This window comes from Seriola dumerili, unplaced genomic scaffold (genome assembly GCF_002260705.1).
Source record: "Seriola dumerili isolate Sdu_G_001 unplaced genomic scaffold, Sdu_1.0 BDQW01000025.1, whole genome shotgun sequence".
Lineage (NCBI taxonomy): Eukaryota > Metazoa > Chordata > Actinopteri > Carangiformes > Carangidae > Seriola > Seriola dumerili.
Window position 1 is genome coordinate 8749018 of NW_019174280.1, and position 26722 is coordinate 8775739.

The following is a 26722-nucleotide window of genomic DNA, read 5'->3' on the forward strand; positions in this document are numbered from 1 at the left end:
ATCTTAATCCTGACAGTATCCAAAGGGGAGGTCTGTGTCCTCGTTTTCAGACCACGCTCATAAATAAGCATTAGCCCTGCAATCTCTGGAAGCCCCGACGAGAAAAGAAGTTGCTTATTTAATGAGCATGTCATGATAGTAAATATTAGTACTGTTTTGCAAAAGGGAGAAATCATGAAAGCTGTTGAAATCTGTGTTCATCAAAAGTTGAAAGAATGGGAGATAATAAATATTCTCTTTTATAAAGACGTGCTGTGGGCTGGGGCTAAGCCCGGGTTTGGAATCTGGAACCGGAGCCAATGCTGGAACAGACAGTGAGCTCCAAAGTGTTCAGACTAGAGACACTTTAGGCTCAATCGCTTTCCAACCACTTCCCCAGCACGAAACCCTGGCAGACCTGCAGTGTAATCTCCTCTAAACGCTTTTATTAAGACTTCTAATTGCAGCTCGGGCTTTCTCCCTTCAGGAGAACAGGCAGAGGAACAAAAATGGGGCTTATTCACCCCAAAACAGGCTGCAGGCGTATGGCAAGGCACAGGCACAAGACGCTTTTGTACACAGCAGCTATACTGTTCCGCTTAGCGAAGACACGCCTCGGATTCATGGCATCAATCTGACTGAAAGAAACATCACGCATAACAGGCATTCTCCAGGAAAACAGCCCAGTCACATCCAGGTAAAGCAGCAGGAATTGTAACCGGCAGAAGCAAAATTCAATATATTATTTCCTATGACAGGAACAGCTCTATGGCAACGCAACACTTTCATAATATTTCATACCCACACATCTGACTGGAACAATGAAAGCTTAAGAAGCAATCACATCTAAGCCTTAAGGAAACCTTTCATTTCATACAATCACAATAGAGTCAGTCATTTCCTCGCTTATTTCCTCAGTCAGACAGCAATATTTTTTTTACACATTAAAGGGTCTGTGTTAATGCATTGGCATCGCCCAGGCACTCCAAAAGAAGAGACTGCACTACTTAAAAGATAATGAGGAAACAATCTTGGCAGGTGCGATTGATCCTACTGTTTTATAGCGCAGGGATTATCAAAGGATTATCTAACAATAATTATGCACCCAAGGTCGAGACACGGCTTTCATGTTCACGTTGTGAGTGGCAGTGAGGTGTGTGTGTGTGTGTGTGTGTGTGTGTGTGTGTGTGTGTGTGATAAGAAAAACAAGTCGGCGAGAAGAGATGAGGGTGCATGAGTGTGTGAATGTGCCTGTCGATGTGTGTGCATGCAGCGCGAGCATAAAAGGGGGAAAGAAAGCTCGCAATCGCAAGTCGCAAAACTTCACACAACCCAAAAGTCACTTATCAGCAGCGAACACACGCCAGTAAATTCAAAGCAAAAACAGATATCTACTGCGCCAGCGGCAACACCAACCCATGGGAGTCCCCCCATCATGGAAAATCTGGAAATCTGGGAAGAGTGAGCGGCAGGCAGGAGACTCCCAATCGTGGCGTCTCTGAGGTGTCGAGTCGATGGGGGGTCACATCCCTCGGTGGAGTCATTGGGCGATGAAGTAATGCGTGGTGACACCGGAACATTACCGCACATTTGTTGCTCATTGATTGACCTCACACTGGAGATTACTACCATTCCCGTCCCATTATTTGTGCTATCGCTTTGTCCGTCTAACCACTGCATCTCACCATTATTATAGAGCCTGTGGAAAATGTGTTGTTAACTGCACTAAATGTGCTATGTAGCAATCTTCTAAAAATGAAGCTCTCTTTTGTTGCCTCTGACGCTGTTCCAGGCTTTTTCTTCTAAAAATCCGACATGGAGAGGGACTGATTGATGTTAAAATATAAACCAGTAGATAGAAAAAAAAAGATGTTTGACAGCTGATTTTATCCTTTGATTACTCTTTTTATGACAGAACACTGATTTTTATTATGTTAGCGCCTACATCTCGCCGTCTTTTGAAACAAGTGATGCACAATAGAGATGCAGAGTATCTAAAAGCACAATGACAGGCTGCTGCAACACTGCTCTGTTTCTAGGTAACTATTAAACATGCCATGATCGAAACTATAATGGTACAGCTCAGTAGACAAGGTGGACTGATGTGTTGTGTTATTAACATGCTGTATACATGTATGCAAACGTTAGTCGGAACAGTGGTGGAAGCAGCCAATTAGATGGAAGGGCGATGGATGTTTAGTCTCGGATTAGTTAAGGCTGATGGACGTCAGCTCTGGTTCACAGGAATCCATTGAACACTCAACACAGAACAGTGGTGCTGGTGCTGTAATTCAGTGGTGTGTGCGGTAACTGGAAATTACAATAGAAGACAGTGGTTTCTGAACCTTCTTCAGCCTGACACAGAAGACTGGAATTTACTCTAATGAGGATATACAAACATTCTTAACCTGTGGAGACCATCCAGGAAAAGGGCTTAAAGGCTCAGTTCACCCAAATCTCTCTCTCTCTCTCTCACAAACACACACCCGCGCACACACACACACACACTAAAAATATCTGGCAGATAGTTTTGGTTTCATCTCCATAGGTTTTGAGACACCTGCCTTTGAGACTTACCCTGAAACACCCCCCCCCCCCCCCCAGTTATTCTGGATAATATACAGAGCTAACTGTCAGTTGTCATGTGGGACTATTCTCTGACAAATTGAAAAAATGGGAAAAATTGTAAACACAATGCAGTTTTTAATGCTGTGAGAACCACAGAGGAATTCCCTTCCTCCTCCACTGTACTGCGGTGCATAATTTACAGTAGCAGATTAGTGAAAACCTCCGCAGATAAAACCAAAAACTATCTGCGCTGATAGAAAAATGCTAGAGGTAAAAAGAAAAATGTCTTTCTTAATTTGGGTAAACTGACCCTTTAAAGAAAAGAAATCACTTTCGATTATTGCTACCATTCCTATCCGTTAGATGCCAGCTGAACTGCTGAGGCGCTGCTGAAAAGAGCAGCCGCACTAGTCATCAGAGAGGTTTCAAACATTTGCCAAGTTGAATTATACAGTATATGTGAACCACTTACCTAGAGGCTCATACTAAGGAGAACATTAAAGTTATTTTTAGACTTGTCAGTTGTAAACGCTCATTAGATCTTGGATAGTAATTCCCTGGTTCAACTTTGATCCACTGTACTTAACATTTACGCACGAGGAGTTTTACAGTGCAGTGGGTGATTATGGCTCATTATGATTATGGCTAACTAAAAAAAAATTTTTCTTCCAAAGAAATGTTTAAGATAACCTGACTGGACATGATTACGGTAAAATGATATCAATAGATAGGATTGATAGCAAAAACTTCAAACATAAGACCGTTTGTTTTAAAAAAAAAAAAAAAAAATCCTTTAAAAACTTGATGTCACAAGCCACACAGTCTAAGAAACGCTGACAGTTTTTCTTATTTTTATTTTTTTACTCTAACAATAGCGATTTTCAGCATGTGCGTTTGTGTCAAACATGTCGGGGGGAGGTGTGTAAATGCGTCACTGACACAAAGGGGTGTGAGGCTCACCAGTTGTGGATGAGATGTTGACGTCAATGCTGATCTCAGGGATGCCTCCACCCTTCAGCGCCGCCACGCAGGTGTATGTGCCGAAGTCGGTGAACTTGAGGTCTATGATGTCCAGGTTGGTGGTCCCCGGGGAGATGTCAGGGTCCGTCTGGGTGATGACCATACGCTCCGAGCTCCGCAGGGCACGCCCGTTCTTCAGCCAGCTAAACGTCAGCTCCTCTGGTGGGGTCGCCTCCACCTAGGAGTCATTCAGTATGTTATTTTGCATTGCATTGAAGAATGATTTACTTTAACCTGTTTGTTTTTTTTGCATAGATGTGTGTTTTTCCTTAATTATACCTGACAAGATATCTTGACTTCACGTCCAATCTGGATGTTGTCGTCATTGTGGTAGGGGTCAGGAGTGATCCAGAATCGGCCCTTTTTCAAAGCTGTGAAGGGAAATTCCATTTGATCAGAACTAGATATACATTTGTACACCAAACTTGTTTTTTTTTTTTTTTTTTCTGTAAGCCTGCGACATGCTGCAATAACAAACCCTGAGACATTCTCTAGGTTGTGCCTCCCCTTGTTATATTGACGTGATTTCTGAGATGTAATCCCAAAGACAGCATTTTATGGATTTTTTAAATAGATTTTTTTCAGAGATCTTACTTTGCTCAATGTCCACACTTGAGCTGTAAATTGCTGTTATGCATCTCCGGTGGATACGCTATAAATCTGACGCTGTTACTCGCACCTGCTCAGCCTTTGCACACTTCACACGCTGTTCAAAGGCACAGAGAGACTGGATCGTGGCACAGCTACCTGAAATAACTGATCTAAGCAAATATGATTTTTGCTCATCGAGATGTGTTACTTCAGCGCCACGGTCGTAAAAAGTGGTTTTGAACCAGAAGTGTAAGAGTAGTCATTGATATGACAACTGTAACTGTTCTTTTAGAACAACAACTGAAAGTTTAGCTTTTGATGCAGCAGATAGGTCAAACAGAGAACTTAATAGATAAAGAAGAATCCTGTGTTTGTTTTAAACACTGAAGCTTTGAAGCAACAATAATAATCATTGTTACGGACTGAAGAATCCTACAGCGTTTGAGCAGGTTTACACACACACACACACTCACACACACACACACACACACACACACACACACGCATGCACACACGCACACACGCACACACGTATACTGTGAAATTGGAGAGATACCTAACAAAATATCCACCATTTCTAATCCAATTTGGTTTGCAAACTCTATTTTCAAAGCATAGCTTCTCTGAATGGAAAAAAGAAGATGATTTCATTATAATGCATGCTGTATTGGTTCCAAACCCTGCGCCTACTGTTCAATTCATCTCCTCAGCAAAAAAAAGATGACGGCACCATGGAAATCTTTTCATCTAGCAATTCCCAAGTGACATTATCATATTCAGTTTGGTAAAGGGAAAACGAAAACAAAACCTGCGTGTCAGATTTAAACACAGGAAATTGAAAGTGCAAAACATTGTGATGCCTGCCGAGCTGCACGTTGAGGGGTGAAACGACTGACACATGCCTCCTTGACATGATCTTCCTCCTCACGTTTGAAATCAGTGCCGGCAGCCAGAGAATCCTATTTCTGACGCGTGTCAGATACAAATATTACAATCATGTCAACACACACAAATTCTCACCACTGTGCACTTGCATTCATTGTTGTATCCCATATACTCCTGTTCAAGTCACTGCCTATCAAGCCCGTTGTATGTAATTCAGTAGTACTGGCATGGAAACTGTGGCAATTAGCATAATATGATATGCAGCATATCTGTGACCTTTATAGATGTGAAGATAATACAAGGCATCACCAACAACCCACGTTTATTTCCCATTCGGGTTCAGCTCTGTATCACAGTGCACATCTACTACGTACGTCAAGATTCAATTTCCTTAAAGCCGACACACACTTTGTAAGGTTAATGAAACAATACTAAGTCTGTGGTGGAAGCCATTAAGTGAGCATAGCTTTTCCTTCAGTCATACATGTCAGGCAGCTGGAGACAGAGCTGTAGTTATATCTTGACAGTTTGAAAAGGTTTTTGTGTGCAGCGACATCTGCAGTAGAGTTGGAGGCTTCTTCTTAAGGAAGAATTATCTCATCCACTCCGTGCACACATGCATTTTCACACATCTGCGTGAGTCATTGTGCTGTCACAGGTGACAGAGGATAAACATTTGGATTAACTGCTTTCCTCTTTTTCCATTCCTCTGGCTCAAGTAAATTCCTCTCTGAACTTAAACTGTAACACAACTAAGCATTTAACACTCACAGACCCAGCTCTGCTTTACAGCAAAGCCAGATTTAATCTTGTTCATGAAGTCCTCTGTCAGACGAATGACAGTTGTTATTTCTTTCTGTGGTAAATGTTGTGAATGGCCACACAAATAATTGTCAGTGCTGTGGAATAGAAATGTCGGTAGCGTAAAGCTGAATAAATACTTCTCCACAATGCTTCCCCACAAAATTGGACCTTTTGGCCAAATTAAATTGTGGAGCTGTGTAGATACACTTTACTGACCACAGGATGTGATGAATCCAACTCTGAAGTGGCCTAATGCCCCTGCTTAATCACTATTGAGCGTAAATGGCCATGTAGACTGTTTTGATCTAATGGTTGGGGCAATGAGGAGCTGTGCACCAATCATGGATTAGGCCTATAATTATGTAATTATCAAGTGTTTATTGTGTAGCAAGTGAAGTTTTTTCTTATCCCTTTCTTACTATATAGTAGCCCTATATTTATACCCCTTAAATTAACTGGTGATTTACTAGTCAGGCTGGTACCTCAGTGGAAAGGGTGAAAGGTAAACACTCATTGGTTTCTGTGCTATAGTCACAGTGTGTCTCAAGGTTTTTCTCAGGCAGCATCAAGAGTATCAGGTTAGATCGTTCCTAAAAAAAAACAGCTGATGAAAATTAACCTTAAAAAAAAAAAAAAAAAACTCTGGGTGACCTTGAATGTCACTGGGTGGCACAATTTTTCCATTCACGCTTGATAGTCTAGCCAGGGACGGAATAACAAGAACATCAAGAGAATATTTGTAATATTCCTCTGTAGTTTGAAAGTGAATACGTACGTCTCTCTAACTCCATGCTCTGAACACCGGTCAATTATCATATATATAGTATTCTCACCATCTGCTTGTATGTTTATGATTAACAGGTTGTGAAGCGATTACTGACATAAGGAGAGAACAGATTATAGTCCCACTGACCTGTGCGCTCATGTTCCACTTTTTAATATCTATGATAATACCAGCACAGCAAGGAGGCCTGCAACATTACCATACTGTGCGAGAATGTCTGGTCACAGGTCATTCACATGTCATTTACTATTAGACAATAGTTCACTGTGTGGATCGCAACCGAGGTTGTGCTACGGACCCTATGCATGTGGTAGATAAGACAGCCAGAGCCTCAGGTGGAAGAGGTCTATCTGTAACACACAGCCAGTGTCTCTGTGTCTCATGGTCAGTTAGTCTCTCTTAGTGGGACAGAGGTAATCGGGATCTACAATGTGAGTCAGGTAAGATGTGTCGATTTAGGTTTCCAATAGTCTTCACACATGTATGACCCTGCGCCATGTGAGGATTCTGGGGTTAAACAGGTCCAGAGGACAGCTTCAGATAGATTCGGAGTGTCATTACTGCTTAACTTGTTAACTGTATTGGTTTTCACTTTTCTTCTTGATGCATCCAGCATAAATAAAAATGCTTCTGCTTAAAACAGCTGGGTCTCCCAAAACTTCTTTCAGCTGCTCACAAGATTTCCATCAGTCACCATCAAGCATTAAAGCTAATATCAATTCTATTTTCACTTTTTCTATAAAAAAAAAAAAAAAAAAAAAAAAAAAAAAAAAAAGCACCACACTTTGTTTAATGATGTGAAAAATGTGATTTAGGCTACTGGGAAGTAATTTGCAGAAAATTAGAGGAAATAAATCTCAGACTTACTGCAAGACTTACTATATATCAACTTTGTTAAGAAATATAGTCAACCATGTAAGGTGCAGAGGTACATTTTAATTTGAAAATCCACTGCTCTCAGCACTCGCACATTCAGACTCCACAACCACAGATCTCAAGTATTAGTTAAACTGGGAGTAAAAATGAATGATTACATCTTGGTGGTCACTTTTCTGTCCCCTACTTTTCCAAGACTTTTCCTCGTGGTGACTCAGCTTTCCCTGCAGAGCTGCAGTGCACGTCAAAATAGTCAGTGCTGCATATGTGCACTCATGCATATTTCAGAACCGGTTCCCTCACTGCCTCCTCCACATTCAAACCTCCTTTCCTGCCATTTTATCTGACCATAAATATTGAATTGCAAGTAGGCATTCCTGTAAATCGACTACATTTGTGTACAAGAGAGATAAGTGGGCATTACTTCCCCTGGTTGTAGTAAATTTTGCTGGACAGCTGCAGTGACTAAAATGGTGCCTGTTCCTTTATGCATGGGAGAGAATCTAAAACTCTGAGATATTTTAAAAGGCTGTGGTGAGTGTGTGAGGTGAGAAGTGCTGAGTTGGGAGACTATATCAGGGCGATCCTTCATTTCTGATAACCAATTCATGGCAAAAGTCAAATGAATCTTTAACAAAGGCTCTGCTTGGAGACAGAAGTTTCCCATTTGCTCTTGAGGCAAACTCTGTCTCCAACTATTGTTACACAGTTTCCTCAACATCTTCAATATCTTATATGAGTATAGTGGATGTAAGCATGTAAGCACTTTATTCTAGAAAGACATTGTGCAATCCAGTACTATAACTTTGTAATAAACATTAATGCGCCTTTGTAAAGTATGAGAAGGCAATCTCAACTCAAGGTCCACTTACTAGCTTTTTCTCAGACTTCTTTAAGTAGTGCCATGCAGGCTTCATTAGCGGACTGAGTTTTGCTCAGTTGTCATGGAGATGGATCTGTTAATATGGGAGCTCAAATCTATCTCCATGACGACTGAGTAGGGTTTTTTTTTTCCTCTCTCTCTCTCTCTCTCTCTCTCTCCCTCAGTTGGTTTAATACATATGTAGATACAGTCCACAGCCCATTAGTTGCTAACTAGGGCTGTACTCAAATCAGAATTTTTCATTTAATGTCAACTCTCAGGGTTTTATCTGCAAGACTCACGTCATCTGTGATGTGAAAACATCAGACTTCCACACGGTCAAAGAAATAAAAAGTGGCGTTCTTGGTCATAGTTCAGCAATGAAATAACAGCACTCCCTGAAGTGTCTCTCCTCCCTGGCTCCTGAAAGCGCTGTCAGTCAAAGCAGACATTACACTGGACGGCAGTAGAGGAAGTGGAGCTAGTGTTTGGTTCATAAGTGGTTTATCTGACTGTACTAACAGTCAGGAGCTGATAGCACTAGAGCAGCAGACAGAAACATGTTGCTCAGCCTTTCGTTTCCACCACCCTTTTCTCTATTTCTGTTGGTTATTTTTGTGATTTTGAGACAAGACCAAGTTAGTAAAAATTAATACTCTATGTAGAATGAGGCAGCTTTGACTCATTGAGTTTTAAAAGGGGTAGCCGTACTGCTAATGCTACCACTACACAGCTTGCTTTGACTGCTCCTCTCTGTAACTTTACTGTCAGCCCTCAAGTCACCTTCTTATACGTGCAGATGCAAATGTTTATGGCGCCAGAGGTAGATTTTATGATGCCACTGTGTGTTTTGGTTTTCTGATGCATATCATCCCTACAATGTAGCAATCTCAGGCTCCATAAGAAAAAGATAAGATGTACCTTTATTGATCCCCCGGAGAGGAAATTCGAATGTGATATGCTTAAAAAGCTAGTGAATGTGGCTTGAGTTGAGTTGTTGTTGTCACACAAACTATTTCCAAGGTCAAGTATGAGCTTTCATGTCAAACACCTTGCATTGTTAAATTGTTGTTGAAAGTGGTCTGGATTCAACTCCTTAGAGATTCTTAAGGCAGCATCCTGACTCAAAAATAAGCATAAAGATTAATCTTTATAAAGAACATGTTTACTGTTTGTATTGTATGTCAAATAGTAAGAGGTCACAGAAAAATTAATTTACAACATACCACAGCTTCTTTAGCGTGGACTATGTGGCGTCTGCTTTACTAAAGCAAGGTATGATAAGCAGTATTTACGCACACTTCTCAGGCACCACTGAAGGAAATCTAGTGTTATTTTTAAACGCATTGACAGTATCACGAGCGCTGGGGCACAAAACACAAGTCAACATTTGCACAAACAAATTTGGCATGCATTATTGATGAATTTTGGAAGCTGGTTCCCTTTTATCATCATCAGAGCTTCCTGTCATTGAACCTTGACTGTGGCAACATGCCAAGGAGGAAAAAACACCCACTATGGGGGCACTTGCAGGAGCTACTTTGTTCATGGTAACATCAAGAGAAGACATGGAGGCTCTGTTATTGTTTACATTTGCATTACATGGCTACCGTATGTACCCCATTGCTTGATAGGAGGCTTGCTTGAGATTGAATGCAGTTCAGTGGTGATCCAGCGGCTATTCAAGGCATTCTTTCAGATCATTACTGTACATACTGCAGTGTTCCCACGTTCCTTTTTTTTTTTTAATAAACTGAGGTGCTTTTGCCTGCAGTGAGCCTGTATGATTCTCCATAGCTTTAATAGCCTGTGGGAATAATGGGTGGCCTGTACATGAAAAGCGCAGATAATCACACAAAGAGAAAAGCCCTGGTTGAGGCCTTCTTCTAAAGAGAGCTCATGTCACACTGCAGGATTACAATACCACCTCAGGGGAGCTTCTTAGCAGGGCAAAAGTACACACAGCCCTGACATACTGACTATGACATGCACGTATGTACGCACATAATGACGAAGAAACAATGGCATCAGTTATGCGTGCGAAGACACACACACACACACACACATACACGTGCAGCAACACTACCAGAAAAAGGATACGGGAGTGTGTTTTTCTCTCTCTAGTGCATTCTCTCTGCCTTTGTCTGGTGAAGAAGGAAGACGGGGCTCTCACTCCACTGTCCCTCTGAATCATTATCCTCCTGTTTACCCATCAGTCCATCTCATTTTTCAGTCAGTCCTGTCTGTCCGTCTCACAGCAGGCCTCATACTGTGCTCTCCATTCATTCTCGTGGAGAATATCAGCGTGTGAAGCTGAACTCATCTCTCAGAGCCAGATGGATGTCTCTCTAACTGCCACTCTCCCCTGCCTCATCTGCTCCACTCAAGGTTAAACACAAAAAAGGACAACGGGCATTAGCATGGTTCAAAACACAAGGCATTCACACGTGATCGCATAAACACATTCGCCATCCAAACACCTTTCATTTTCCTGTTATCGCTCTATGCATCTTCACATTAGCACTAACACGTTCCCCATGCATCAGCACCTTTACAATATCATGGCTTCTCACACATGTCCGTTCTTGGCGGGAAAATAAAGTCCTAAATGCTGCTCTCAACCTTCAGGCTGACCTCTGGCTTTAATTTATGCTGAACAGGATTCACATGCACACACAAGCACTGAATGCACAAACAAAACAGGCACGAGCACATGTACAGGCACACTCACACACACACAAATACACTCACACACAGACGGTCCTTAGGGCCGCAGCCCAAGAGACTGGCCTGCCTGCGCCAGTTCTGGCCATCCAGCCATTAAATCTGGCATTCATGAATGGAAATATATTCAGCTTTCAACCAGAATTTATTCCAAAGCAAATTTGATAAGGGTCATTCACATGTTGATTCACATGCTGACAGCCAGGTTTTTACAAGGCACGTCATGATTGTTTTCTCCCCACCAGACAGTCTAAATATAAACAGCGGGGAGCTCACACTGAAAAAGATTGCATTTTTGCTTGTCTACATATAACAGCAAGCTTCCAATCAGAGTTACAAAGTGTGGATGGTAGCTAGTGTGTTTGACTTTGTATTTATGCTCAAATGTGTGTCTGTGTGTGGAATTAGATGTGTCTGCGTTAGCAGGTCAGAATGATGGATGTCCTGGGCGTAAAAGCCTCATACCTGAATTTGTCAGGAATTCCTGGAGGAATTTGTTGAGAAAATCCAACAACAACGCTGGAGCGTTTGAGTTTGTATCTTTGATAGCTACAGGAATGGTCATTTCTCTACATCACACAGGGGGGGAAACACCCTTCTGTTGGGACTCATTCAAGAGACCAGATGTTTCTTTGCTCCACAGACAAAGGAACTCACTTCCCCACAGTTCCTCACTGTTCACACCTAGGGACGACCCTCCCCCAGGGACCTCACTGACCAGTCAGTGTTGGTCAGTGTGTGACACGTGACCCCCCAGGGTGTCACCAACCATATCTCCTGTTCTCTCTGTTCTTTCTCTTCTTTCTTCTCTTCTCGGCTCCCCGCTCCTGCTCTCCCCTCTTGGCTCTTCAAGGGGCAACAAGGCCCCAGCCCAGGTCAGCCCTGCTACCTGAGACAACAGCTCTCTTGTCGGCCTGCTCACAGCAGACTGCAACACGCCTCTCCTCAACAGCAGCGACCTGCTTAGCATTAACTGAGAGTAAACCAAGTTCTCGTCAGAATCAGCAGCTACAACACAAGTCCAGCCAGCTGATTTTCCAAGCAACAGGAGTCACAGCAGAGTTAGCGTGGAACAGTTAACTCTGTGAGGAGAACAGAGGAGATAACAGAGGAAGTCACACAGCCACACAGGACTTTACTCCACCAGGAAGCCACCCAACTCACTGGACAACAACACTGGAAAGGACCTCTTTGTTTGTTCCAAGGACTGGGTAACGTTACCTGACTGGGCCTAACCTCTCCCAGCACAGCATGGCACAGCACAGCATAACTAAGTAGCAGAAGTCTTAACTTTGTTAATGTACTTGTTGATTGATGTCTTGTTGCTGTAATGTTTGCTTAGGTTGTGGTCAGTCATACAGTTAATCAGGTACTCGTATGTTCACACACATATTAGTACGTCTCAGTTCTAGAACCTGCATGAAGCTAACCTCCTCCCTCTAACCTGGTACCTTTAGATTACATGAGCTAGGCTAACAAAGAAACTCACACCTTCCCTCTCACACACACTAGGTGGTCTCAGCGGCCATTTTGAGTAGTTTCTTTGTCTACTGCCATCTTGGGTAGTCTTCTTTGTTCAGGTCATGTGGTCACAGTGACCACTTTGAATCGGCCATCTTGCCTTTGACTGTGTCCCCACAGACACACCCCCATACACACACCTGTATATACTAGATTTGACATTGTTATTTTACTCTGTTCCATTGTAAATAAATGTCTTTAAGTGTAACTACTGGTGTGTTTAATGTTGCACAAGTGTGAATATTGCCAACCTCTACTCAGCAGAATTCCAATCCTTCAATTTTAACTTACTGTTGATATGGTGATTTGGTTATAGTTATTTAGGTAATTACTAATCAGAGTTCCAGATTAACAGTAATAATTTGAGACTGAAACAATATTGGCTATTTTGCCTATTAGTTTAGGCTGGTGCCTTTGAGGACTCTAATTCATTTTAAAGTTATAATTTAATATTAATATTTTAATATTACATATTTTCTTTTAATATAATATTTTCTTAATTTATGATAGCCAACCAAAAATCCAACATTTATGGTGTCCAGCTCATGAAGCAGAGCTCAGACCCAACACTGCTTTACGAAGAGGGGAAACACATGCACACAGATGGCTGTGTGTGTGTGTGTGCATGTGTGTGTGTGTGTGTACGAGTGCAGGGAGACATGAAAACAAAATGCCAGGCCAGCTGCCTATTTCAACAACACCATCTACAGACAGTTCTGTCTCAACTCACCAACTCTCCATTTGAAAGCTGCCTACCCATATTTGATACTCAACAGAAAAAAGAAAGAAACCACCAGCGCAGAGTATCTTTGCATTGTCGTAGCTGATATATCACAAACTGGAGTCTGCTTTGTTGAGGCCAGAATGGACTCAAGTGGCCGGGGAAAGCAGGGTATTGACCTGCATTTGAAGACGTGTTGCGGACCCTTAATCCATAAAAAGGATCTTGTCAGCAGGGTGATGCGATGCCAGTAGCCTGCTGGGATGGCTGTGGAGATGGCCAAGCCCTGGAAGGCAGTCTGGCTGGTGGGACAGTATGGCCAGAGAAACTACCATCTGCTGGGGAGAGATGTGTGTTTTCACACACACAGCCCCCTTTGGCAACAGCAGTTTGAGAGGGCTTCTCAAGGACTAGAGTGGAGGTTGAACGGAGCTGAGGCAGGCAACGATGAGGCCACAGAGTGACCCTGCAAAACAGGCGAAACAAACTCAGTGTAGCAGAACCAAATTTGGTATTTGACACACATGTGCAGCATGTGCACATGAAGGTCAACAAAAACACAGAGAGACTGACGACCAGCATTTATGCCCAAGTGCTTATAACTCCTCATTTCAACAACATTTCAGCCTTCGTGGTCCAGCATACACACCTACACACATATAATACCAACTGACATTTTTTGCACTCTTGATTTTGAAGTATTAAAGACTGAAAATGAAATCAACAGGCACAACAGAAAGTATATGTGAAAATGTATTAGTAAGAGTGTGCAAATTCTCACACAAAGACACAGGCATTCTCTCTTTCTATGCCTCTATTTCACATGCGCGCAGACACACACACACACACACACACACACACACACACACACACACACACACACACAAAGAACAACTAAAGGTCTGCCTGTGCTCTAGCCTCGAGCCTGGCTTATCCTCTTTCAATTTTTCTTTTCTCCTCACTTCAAAGTATCACGTCAGTAAAAAGTTGCCAGTGAAGTGACTGCACTGTGTGTTTCGTCAAACACAATTAAAATAAATGCACATTTTTCACAAGTGAATATGGCATTTATTTTCATGAACAATCTAACCAACTGCAGAAGAAGCAACATGTGAGATTTAGTCACCATGGAACAGCAGGAGGTGCAGTACAATCAATTCAAATGCCATGGCTCTACTGTATATGCAGTGCTTGTAGTTAGGCCACAGTCTTTACTGTATAATTGGCTGCACTGATGCATGATTGATTCACATATCTGCTGCGCCTCCAACTGTGATTTCACTTGAAGGGTTTGATATTTTAAGGGCTATACCGTTTTTGTTTTTTTTCACACTATGTTTTATGGTGGGTTCAGACCAATTTAACACAACATGGAGTGGTGTTAAAATCAAAGCAGAAAAACATCCCTTTGTCACTAAATGCAAACATTGAACAGTATCCCTGGTGATGGAGGTTTCCTGCTAAAGGTGGAAATTTTGTGCACACCCATCCCAAACCGACCACTTAGGAGAGATGCTGTTTTGATGCAGCACGACACTCGGTAACAGAGGGGATCAGTATGATAAAGTGTCACAGACATGCTGCAGAAACATGCATAAATGATTGAGAAAATATTCAAATAAAGGGTGCTTCATGGACAGGGTTTGGTTTTAAAACATCAGTCGCAGAGTCAGAATTTAATTATCGGTTGACTTGTCATGCTGATACACCTCGAAATGAGACAAGTCTGTGAGAAGGAGTATGGTTGAGAATACTATTACTAGAGCATGTCCTGCTGATGTTTGCATTGTGCTTTAAGTGACAGCTAAAATCCATTATACTGCGTAGTATCACTGCGGTATGTCATATGATCCATGTCATGAGACATTTGGACGTATTTCTACCATTGTACAGCTCTACCGGCCACCCTCGCTATCTGCTGCATGTTGATCCCAAAATTGCATTTGCGTCAGTGACAGCTCATCAGACTCAGGAGAGCGCCTCGGAGATGTGCGATAACATGCTGAACTCATCTCCTGTCAATTAGTGATGTCAGACAGAGCCCTCCCTCTTTCCAACTGACTGTTTCTCGTAGCTTATCAGTCTGTCGTATAAATAAAATAAAGACAGTTATACTTTTGGCTTTTATAGCATCTATGGCTCTGGTGACGGTTTGTTGGACAAAGGGATGCTTTGTCGTCCTTTCTAATTGGCTTTGGTTTGATAATCAATATGTCTCAATGTCCAAGCTAAATTAAAATGTCATTTAAGTATGTTGATCCAAAATTTGCACTTAGTGACAGTTTGTCAAACTCAGGACAGAGTTTTTGTCATTTAAGCTCCTTCACCCTGTTCTTAAGTGATAACTATTGATTCAACACCTGCACTGACAAGAGGCACTATTCATCAGTCTCAGGACAATGTACCCCATTTACTTTCTGTTTTTATTGATCCTAAATTTGCCTTGTCACATATTGATTAATTATGTAATTTAAGCATCTCCTCATTTTGTTTTAAGACTGCCTGGATGTCTTGTTTTCACCCCTAATTCACATTAAAATGTGTGATTACTCATTGACTAGATTTACTCAGAACAGTTTCTCGTCTGTTGTTAATCTATTTACGCCCCTCTCCTGTCTGAATGCTTTTTGTTCAGACATCTACAGTAAATTGTTGGGACAACTTTTAGGCTTAAGAAGAATATACAAGGCTACTGATCAATGTTCATCTCTCTATAATGGGTGAATCATCATGTCTGTGCTTTGAAGTTGAATGAAGGATATGATGAATCCAGAAGGCGGCAGAGCAACAGCGAACGTATTCCGACAATGTGTATAAAATTTAAAGAGCTAACAGTGAGAAAGGAGAGGGCAGGGTCAAGGCGCCAATCGGTTGCAGCTTGCACAAATTGAATGCTTGTTTTTCCATAAAGCCCTGAACTGCATAATCAATGACTGTGTGCCCTGCATGACATTTAGTCAAGCAGAATAATGCATGTTTGTCCTGTTTAACTTTTAAAAAGTACCAGAGATGATGCTCTGCAGCCCTAAATGTGACACATTTCATCAGTGTACATTCAAACATCATATTTAGTTAAGAAATATTTTTCATCAATTTCCTGATAATACTTCACTGCGATGAAAACCATTGTGAGCTCCAGACATCACATCGATGAGAACGTGAGACTTACTGCAGCGATTGCCTGCAGTGAGCGCTGACTTATTTGTTCCCACGGGACACCTGACACCTTCCCTTTGATGTAAGCCTCTCACTTCTTAAGTCCTCAACTATATGGGCACTTTCACAATACAGAGAAGGGGTTTATCTGTCGTGGGGGCCATCAGAAATGATTTGTTGATGATTTGATTTTCATCCAAGGGAGTATATGGCTGCTTAAATAGATGCTTCCAAAGAGGCTGAGCATAGAGGCGACCTGATGATGGAGCTGTGGCATAATCTCTGAGATGAAAGGAGAAAACTCTGTGAGAAACTTACATTTCTGAACCAATCTGCTAAACTCTGATTCAAATGCTCTCCATTTGTGTGTGTATGATGTTCTTCGGAAAGTTAAAATGTAAACACGATAAGCTTTTTGAATTTGGATCATCCTATGAATGCTGTTTTGTTTGTGAGGCTTCCACTAATTAATGCATCTTTTTATTCACCTGCAGGAGGTTCCTGCAGCTTCATATTCAGGGTGTTGGGATCCTCTGTTATGTCACAGATGAAAGCCTAGTCACACACCACCCTTAATCCCCAAGCTTAGTAATAGCAGTCGATTTAAGAGTATGAAAGTCAATTTCCTCATGCATCATTTCGCATCTGTGCAGGACTTATAACAAAACAGCTTTTCTTTACAGATGGTGAAATTGCCTGTCTTGGGTGTTAACCTTCAAAGTTTTTGTAGCATTTTACTGTACATATCACGTGTCACGTGTTCAGAACTAAAAGTGCCCTCCACCTTCTGTGTTTCCACTTTGATTACAAACTGTCAATATGATAAGTATGCAAAAAGTGATACTCTGATTTCCCTAATGAGCTACATCAAGATCAGATATTCCTCTGCCTCCTGTGCCACTCAGGTGATGAGCAGCCTGGAAAAAAATGTTTTCTTAATAACAGCCAAAGAGGCAGAATTGGCTCTCGCCCTGCTGCTCTTCTTAAATTAATGTTAACCACTCTTTGAATCAGTGTATTTTAATTAATAGTTTCACATTCTTGCCTCAGCATTGCCCTTGATTGTCTTCACATAGCTTGAGCAGTAATAACAGTGCGATCCGATACTCTCAGGCTGTAAAATGTCATATCTGAAGGACATTCAGCAATACTGTGACTTAATTAAATATAAATTATAATATCATTATAATAATTCTAACACAAAATTATGAACAAACTTTAACAGCATGCATTGCAATATGGCTGAATTATCTAATCACTGAACATATAAGGTAAATAAGAGAAAAATATGTGCAGTCATACAAAATGACACTCACATATTATATAGATCAATCTATTATTTCATACTTGTCCCCAACTTTACCTTCACACCCATGGTTAAACTGTTTCTTTGCCATTTCTACCACCCATTCTGTCTGTATGGCTCCCCAAAGTGTTCAATATTAAACAAAGAAAGAAAGAAACAAATAAATAAATAAATAGTCATGAAATAATCATATTAACTAACCACCAATAAATTATGCAATAAAGAAATTATTAACTCAACTCATTGCAAAAATCCATTCTTGTTTCTTTTAATGCGACATTTTGGTTCATGTCACTTTTCATGACAGTGGTGTTGTCACTGACCCACACCTTTCAGCTATCACATGTGCTCTTAGCCAGTTTTAGAAGAATCATCAACTGCTAACCGAAATTAGCCAGCTAGCACCTGCTTGGTACAGCAAAGACAATGTCAAAGTAACACAAAGTTATTCTGAAATAGGGGCTGTGGCTATAAATAAAAGCAGAAGTTAGTTAATATCATTGTGACCACATTAACTAACCTCTACTTTTACTTATCTTAACACGATGGCGCTACCTTACGAGCCAGCCAACTAGCATGGTGAAACACTGGTGACAGCTTGATAAAGTGACATTGAGGAATAAAGTGTCACTGGGGAAAAAGCCATTATAAAGCAAAATTTTTCATTTTGAATTTAAATAAATGAAATATGTATGATGCTATATATATATAAAATATATATGAAAAATGAACTGTAGAAATAACATTTCATAATACTGAGTTAAATATGTATTACATTATTCAGCTATTTGTCTTTTTATATATTTTACTCATATCTATTCAGATGATTATCTTTTTTAATTAATATTGAACACTTTGGGACTCCATACATCTGGTCACGCAGTCATGCCTTCTCACCTCGCACCACAATGGTGGTGGACTTCTTGGCCGGGTTTCCCACATTGTTGCTGGCCACGCAACTGTACGCCCCTGCCTCGTCTGAGGTGATGGCCGGCAGCGTGAGCGTGCCCCCCTTCACCACGCTCCTCTGTGGCAGGCTGTCATTGCTGCTGACCCAGGTGAGTATGGGAGGAGGCTCCCCCCCTGTGGTGATGCACACCAATGACACCGTCTGGCCAGGATTCACCACGATTGGATCCTCCACCAGCAGCTTGATGGATGGGGAGGCTGTGGAGGAAGAGAGTTAAGAGATTGGCAAGAGATGGACAACTTTGACAGTTGCAGTATAACTCTGCTGAGAGAGTGCACATCACTTCATCTGTCTATTTCCATGTCATCTACATTTATTAAGGCACCGTTGTGGATTTTCATATCGCAAAATAGTGATAAAATTATATATCAATTTGGGGTACATTATGCATACTATGCAGAAAGGCAATAGCCTGAGAGCCTGACTTACCTGTCTTATTAGTGAGTCTGAAGATAACACTGCGGTCAGGGATCCCACACACATTTCTGACAGAGGCGATGCAGCTGTAGTTCGCGTAGTCTTGAGGACGCAGGTTCTTCAGCTTCAAAATCTTTGTTTCCCCCTGCAGCTCAGACCAAACCAACACTGGTATGCAAATGTGTGCAAAAATATCAACATAATCAAGTAAAAGAAATGCAGGAAACTAGGTAATGGGAAAGAGATGGCAAAGGCCAAACAGCTCCAAAGAAAGGTCAAAGAGATGAATATGTATACAGTTTTAATGAAGCAAAAAGTGAGAGGAAAAGGCAGCTGAGTTCAAGAATATTACTGTAAAATCACTATGAAAAATGGCGCTCGTATTTCGCAAGAAAATTAATGTGTCAACTTTCTCAATACCGATGCGTGGATTACCATCCAGTCAATGGCCTTTCAGTATTTTTGCCATTCAGCCACAGAAATATGGATGGGCTCAGTAGGGGATCCCTCCACAAAAACGGCTATCGCACTGAGAATGTGTGTTTGATTCCAGCCGGGCCTGTCAGCGGCGAGCCCCGCCCAGAAGGTTATGATGAGAATGCGAAACCTTTGATGTGGCTGACTCCGGAGTGCGGGTGTCAGGGTGGGGGGGTGGGGGGATGCTGCAGATTAAAACATGAGTCAGCCACACGCTGAGGCAGTCCACACAACATGGCAATCACTCACGTCTTTCAAACCCTTTCATATCCAATGATGCTCATGGATAACTTAATTTTATTAGATTAGCAACCCACGCTCCACTTCCTTTCTTTCTTCTGTCACCTCCTCTGCTTCAGAGCAGATATCAGGAGATGAGGTCCATGGTATTCAGTGTGCAAGCTTTACTCCCAGCAGGGGATAGGGGTGGGAGGGATTGGAGGAAAAATCTATTTGGAAAATGCAAGGGGCAGAGAGAGGAATGGAAAGGACAAACACATTACACTGAGCTGGAGAGCGGGGTTTGATGGACGTATTGATGGAAAGATTGAACACTAAAGTAGACATGAGCTTCAGGAACAGGATGTATGGCTGTCAGTAAAAGGGCAAAGAAATAATAAAGGAGTGTATTGTCACTGTCAGGAAAAAATATTTTACCTCCAGCTTCATTTTCAAATTTTAAATTATTTAAATGCTCATCTTTGGGAACAAAGATGAAGGACAGAGTCAAAACCGGCTAGGCAGACTTAAAAATGCATGGCAGTGAAAATGAAAATGAGGGCCTTTTTCATGCTAGCAGCAGGAGGACTTGTTGGCTTCGTAGGGGGGCAAGAAAATGAGTGAGCAAATGGAACCAAAAAGTTATAGAAAAATGTCATAATTGACATAAATGTGATGTGCGCCTCAGCTTGGTGATGAGTGTTATGTTGCTAATTGGGCTTTAAATGTCTACCTCCTCAAGATCAAGACAGCATGCTAAAATAGAACATCACACCACAAGAAAACATCAAACCCCGTCAGAACCATCAAAACATATTGAACGCTGTAAAGAAGTGAAAATATGACGATAGATGAGAGATGGCTCCATTATAGCCTTGATGATTGTGCTATTCTGAGGCACTGTGTGGAGAAAACGATGGCACGAGAGGTGGAGGGGAAAGTAACAGACAGCAGAAAGGACAGGGTTTCTACAATAAAAGCACAGCTCTGGGCCTCATTTAATTGTGAACCAGTTCTACACAGAGAGTTTGAAATGCCACCTCTGCATTTCTACAGTAACAGTGGGGATATAAAAACGTTTGTTAGGCTGAAAAGGTGCGCCGGAGTAAAGCTGGAATAAAGAATAACGGAAGGAAGAAGGTATAAAGACGAATTTATCACATAAATCCTGGACTGACTGGACTCACCATGACACTGTAGGCTCGATTTGGGTCAGTTCTGAATTTGTTAATTGTCTGTGGAAATTTCGGGCCAGTTCAAGTATATTGTTAAAAAGTAATGTTATTAGCCAATTATAATAGCAAATTACTAGGAGTTTAGTCAGGATTTATTTAGGGTTGGACTCACACAAAGCTAATCTCTGGGTTTGGGTTGCACTCAAATTTTCAGACCCAATTAAAGCTTTAATAGAGGGCAGGATGAAAGAGCGAGGAAAAGAGCAAAGAGGTATGGAGAGCAGGATGGAGACGGGAGGAGTGTCTGATGAGGCCCAGTTGTGCAGCTTCTTCAGTCCCCTTCACCCACTCCATTAGTTCCTAGCCATCTTTCTCCATTTGGCCAAACATCAATTTCACTTCCTTTTTCCTCTCCCTCTCTCTCTCTCTCTCTCTCTCTCTCTCTGTTTCTTAAGCCTCTTTTCCCCTCTCGTATGTCTTTTTCTCTGTCTCGTAGATTTCCATTCTCTCTGACGCCCAATTCCACATACAAATCACATTCAGTTCAATCAATTCAAAAACTACAATTCCCTTCCTAGTGACAGAACAATCCGAGTCAGTTTCTTTGTTGACTGCACAAGACCCTTTTTAGAACAAAGCCTCGCAGTTTCCAGATTGTGAAGAAAATCCACTCGCTCAATTGAAGGAACTGATTGTGACGGGGCCCCAATCTTTCTGCGTCTGCAAGTTTGTGAAACTGGGCTAGTGAAATGAATATGGCTATTCATAGGGGTTAATGAGTACAACTTTTGCCGTCCCATAGCAGAGCAAAGGGGCGGCGCTCTTATTCGAGGTACAAAAAAAACTCTTATTCCCAAAAAATAAAGGCAAATGAAACGGCGGTGCTATTATTACGGTTTTTCACAGCGTAATTTGTCACCCTCGCAACGAGATGTGTTCATTCATCAATTCATCACCGTTGTGAAATCAGGAAGAGTTTGTGTGCGTATTGTGACGACTTGTTATCGCACTCTACTCCTCATCAAAAGAAGGTGAGGTCATCATTTACATATTTTAAAGTCCTACTGCGGGCACTGTGTCATAGAAATGTGCAAAAACTGCTTTAGTTTTGTTTTCTGTGCTATGAGATCAAAACATTATCAAGCTTGTTTTCACATCCTCTCACTTCTGTATCAACCTATTTGTTCTCTCTGCAGTTTGGAGAGGGAGGGCAAAAGGTGTCCTGTCTTCATGGCAACAAACACAAAACACCATGAAAAGACGAAGTCAAAGTCCAATTCATACGCTATTTTCGTCCATGTTGCCTCTGTCTTACCTGTGTGAAAAACGGCTCATAGATCTCCACGCCTTTGTCCGAGCCCTGTGTCAGGACCTCTCTCCCACGGTGCCAGCTGTAGCGGACGGGCGGGTTTGAATTGGCCACGCAGCGCAGGAACACGGTCCTCTCATAGTAGAACTGTTCCTTAGCTTCCCCTATGCTCTGGTGCACCGTCACCACCGGGTCATCGAGGTCTGTGAGAGGAACACACACACACACACACACACACACACACACACACACACACACACACACACACACAGGAGGAGGAAACTATTAATAAACACTTTTCCCATGAGTTCAACTGACGGACGGGTAAATGACTTCTTGACGATCAATCAATCACGCTGACCACATTTCAGGCATAAATATATATATATATTTGCTCAGCTGTTGTAGTGACGATAAACAAATCAGGTTTGAGATCTTCATATTGCCAGTAAATACAATCTCCCTCAATCCGTGCTTCTTGATTGCGGCGAAAGGTCTGACCGAAGGGGTCACAATCCTCATCGCATTAGGAGAGCCAGTTATCGGCATGCACGCAGGGGTCGATGTGTGAAAGGAGGTGAGAGGCCCGCTACTTGAACTACTTAAGTCAATAGGATACAACCCAAGGGCACATTGAATTCCCAATCAATGAGCGAGCTGTTATGTGTTCCAAGTCGCACTCCATTGTGAGCTTCAAACATGAGCGAGGATGACAAATACTGTGCACAAAATGATGTTTGATGTCCATCACTTCAAAAGAATAATGTTTGGCTGGCCTCCGCTCTGATTTTGGCTCTCCGTGATTTGACACATCTGCTGCTCTAACCCATTTCCCAACAGATCTGAGGGAAGTTTTACACCAACACTAGACAGTTGGTTATTTGAGGAAGCGCTTGTGGTTGATTAAATGGATTCAAAGTTAATCATCTTACCCGGCTATCACATTAAGCCTTGGCAAATGGTGTTCATCATAGCTGTGGTGTCTTTTAGCATGCTAATACTCGCCTTTTAGATTATGTCCATTTGCACGCTCAAAGAACGAGGGGAGCTAGCTGTTTCCCTTTCATCTCCGTCCGAGATGCAATCAGTTTTTAACACGAGCAAAAAGGCAATTTAAGGGAGAGGATGAGGGAAGCTAATGCAAGTTATCCCTCATGCTAAAATTCTAACTGATAAAGGCTGACCTTTTGCATATGAAGGAAAAAGTGATTGAGTGTATTAATGAGTGAGTTAGTGTATCAGTGAGTGAGCAACAAAGTGGATGATTGAGTGATTGAGAGAGCTGGTGTGTGAGTCTGTGAGTCAGAGAGTGCAAACAGCTTACAGTAAATGAATATCCAAATCTATAACGATTATAAGCCTCCAGAGAAAAACTACACGTGCCTGAGGTAATATTAATGGATGAATTCATCACTTTTAATTCAGTAGCTGCCCACCCCTGGATTTGCTGAGGATCAGGTCCTAATCAAGGTGCCTGTGGGCCACAGCGCACAGCATCCAGCCTCGACGCACCAGCCAGAGAATGCTGATTCCTCAGTTTCATTAAAGACATGTTCTGCCCTACAGCCCCTTAATCAAAATCCAGCAGCGGTCAATACTTCATCCAGGATCCATTACAGTGTCTCGGGTAAGAGCAATTACCTTTTGGGGGGTGGGGAAAAATAGGGGAGGGGGTGACAACGCTCCGGAGAAGACAGAGCGATTGCAGGGCCATTTTAGAGGAGCAGATTGCTCTAAGTAAATACACTGATTCATTATAGAGAGGAGGAGGAGAGTATGAAACCTACATCTTATCTCTGGCTCTTCCCAGCTTCTCTCTCATCTGTTTCCTGCATCAAGTAGTCAATTTACTAAGTGTGGCAGGAATGGAGTGATTCATTGACAGCGCTATCTACCTTGGGATACACGTGTCTTTCAGAGCTGGACCAGATAGGAGGTTGTCTTTTTTTTTTTTTTTTTTTTTCTTGCAGTGACAGGAGTGTGTGTGTTTCTGTATGTTTGTGTATTAGGTAAGGAGTGGTTTGGAGCTATTAATAGGGCCAAAATGATATGCAGAGAGGAAGTGGATGCTAGGAGCGCAAAGAGATAAATATGGAAATATGGAAATGTACGCACTGGATTAAAATTTGATGAATTTCAAACAAAATTCCACCTCCACCATCAGTCCTTCTCCTGTAAAGATGTTGTGTGTGTGTGTGTGTGTGTGCGTGTGTGTGCGTGTGTGTGTCACTGTTGTGCAATTAGCTTCTGAAGTCACGCTTGACTGATTGTGAAGCTTAAATCCTCGAGCCCAGAGGAAAACTGTGGTGTACAGGCCGCCTGCGCCAGAGTTGTTAGGGTTTGTAATTGCAGGTTTATGGCTTCACAGGCCGGTAAATCTGCCCATGTACAGCTAAACGCTCCAGCGAGCTAACCTTAGCTCACTCTCACCGACCATGACAAGTCTCAAAGCTCTGGGTTTCTCTGATATTAAGACACGGGGGCGGGGCAGCATGACACACGGATGTGGAAACGCCAGACGCATCGCGAGTGTGAGTCAGAGGAGGTCTCACAAGACAAGCAGGAAAAAAAAGAAAACATTCAGTTTATCAAGTTTTTTTTTTTTTTTATTCTCTCAAGCGAAGACAAAGTCAAACAAAACCTGAAGGTGTTGATATTCCCGTTTGAATAGCAGAAGGCAGATTTCTACATTATAGGTCTACCAAAACATTTGTTGGACAAATAGGCACAAGTGAGTGGTTTGGATAAAAGAGAAGATGAAGACTAAAGAAGGCGCTTCATTATCACATCAAACCTTAGCGCCTTCCTTTCATGTCCCCCCCCCCCGAACCCCCTCCAAAAAAGCAGACCACCATTGCACAACACTCACACCGGGATCTATCACACTGCTCACCCCCAACCCCCTCACAAACACCGCTTTCCAAGCCACAAACACACACATACACACACAACACAAGAGCAGGCAAAGCACTTCGTCAGGCCCACAACCACCTTTTTTGTGGCTTGTCTCTCGGGTGTTCAACTAATGTGGGTTTTTCTATTTTTTCTTGGCTTTGATGTCTTTCACTCTCCACCTGATCTGCTGAAGTCACCTGGGAAGAGAACACCTATCAGGCTCCCAGGCTGTCAGCCATGAGCGACAGAGACCTGCGATTAATTTCCCCCAATCACTGTCCCAGCTTGATTACCAGCGGGAGCCGCTGATCTGAATGACATTTGTGCGATGTCTTTCATGAGTAAACAGCCCTGTGATGTCGAAGATATGCAATTTGCTTTTATTTTGTGCCATGAGACAGCGAGAGAGAGAGAGAGAGAGAGAGAGAGAAGGGGGAGAGGGAGGGGTTGTGGTCAAAGAGAAACAGAGACAAAACAAGGAAAAGGAGGGTTGACAGCATGTAAAAACTTCTAAATTGCTGCTCTCCAGATGCAGGGTTAATGAGGTGATGATCTTGTATAGCAGCTGTCTCCTACACTCATTCCAAAGAAAGGTGACTTGCTCTCTTTGTATGGCTTTTCCTTTTCTTTTTTTTTCACAGAAATGTGGGCATGAGGCATAAGCGATTAAAGAGGTTATTACCTGGCAGACTGCCCAGTGAAGGACCTCACCTTCAAGCCTCTTTTTTAGAAGCTGGAGTCTAAAAGCAAATCCTAAAAAAAAAAAAACAAAAACATAAAAAAAAACAGAGCCACCTTCAAAATAAATGGGAGGCAATAAGAGGTGAACTCATATTTGGGCTCTTTCAGACATTAAGACTGTCTGCTGAAAATGTGTCTCCAACCAGATTAAATGCCAAACAAAGGCATCTATGGAGTTTGAGAGATTTCAAGAAAAAGAAACTACCGCTGGTGCAGTTGGATAAATAAAAGAAGTGAGATAATGTTTCGAGAGGACTGATTATAAGACTGAGTGTCTGAGATGTTTCCACTCTAATGCATAATGCGAATGCGTGGGATTGATGTACTGTAAGTGGACCTAAAATTGCAAACAATATGTAACAACAGTATACTGTATGTAAACATACTACATTAAATACGACAGCAAAAATAAAACACGACAGAAATCGTGTGTAATTTCAGTTTGCTGAATGGCGCACTTTAATGCTATTCATTAATGTGGGTCAAAAGGTTAATAATCCATATAATATAACATCCATCTCATGCAGAGGCCTCTGATGGAATATGTGAATGCAGCATGCAATTTACTGTCAGAACGTTTCCTTTCCCTCCGTCTCTCACCCCCTTGGCAACAGTGACCTCTATCTCATGGCTACACTCCACAATAACTAGCTCCTGCTAGCTGCTAGATTCGGCGTCAGCTGCTGCTTTACACTTAAGTGTGATTGTGGTGGCGGACGGAT

General features: G+C 42.0%; 1 protein-coding gene across 1 annotated transcript in view; it reads right to left on the minus strand.

Moving 5' to 3' along the window:
* The window catches only part of mdga2 (MAM domain containing glycosylphosphatidylinositol anchor 2), a 163903-nt gene that overhangs the window by 57158 nt on the left and 80023 nt on the right, over positions 1 to 26722 (minus strand). Inside the window, exons 4-8 of the mRNA XM_022764395.1 lie at positions 22371 to 22567; positions 19197 to 19329; positions 18695 to 18964; positions 3847 to 3938; positions 3508 to 3745 (exon numbers count right to left, since the gene is read on the minus strand). Coding sequence (XP_022620116.1) covers positions 3508 to 3745; positions 3847 to 3938; positions 18695 to 18964; positions 19197 to 19329; positions 22371 to 22567 — 930 coding nt within the window. The remainder of the gene's footprint in view (positions 1 to 3507; positions 3746 to 3846; positions 3939 to 18694; positions 18965 to 19196; positions 19330 to 22370; positions 22568 to 26722) is intronic.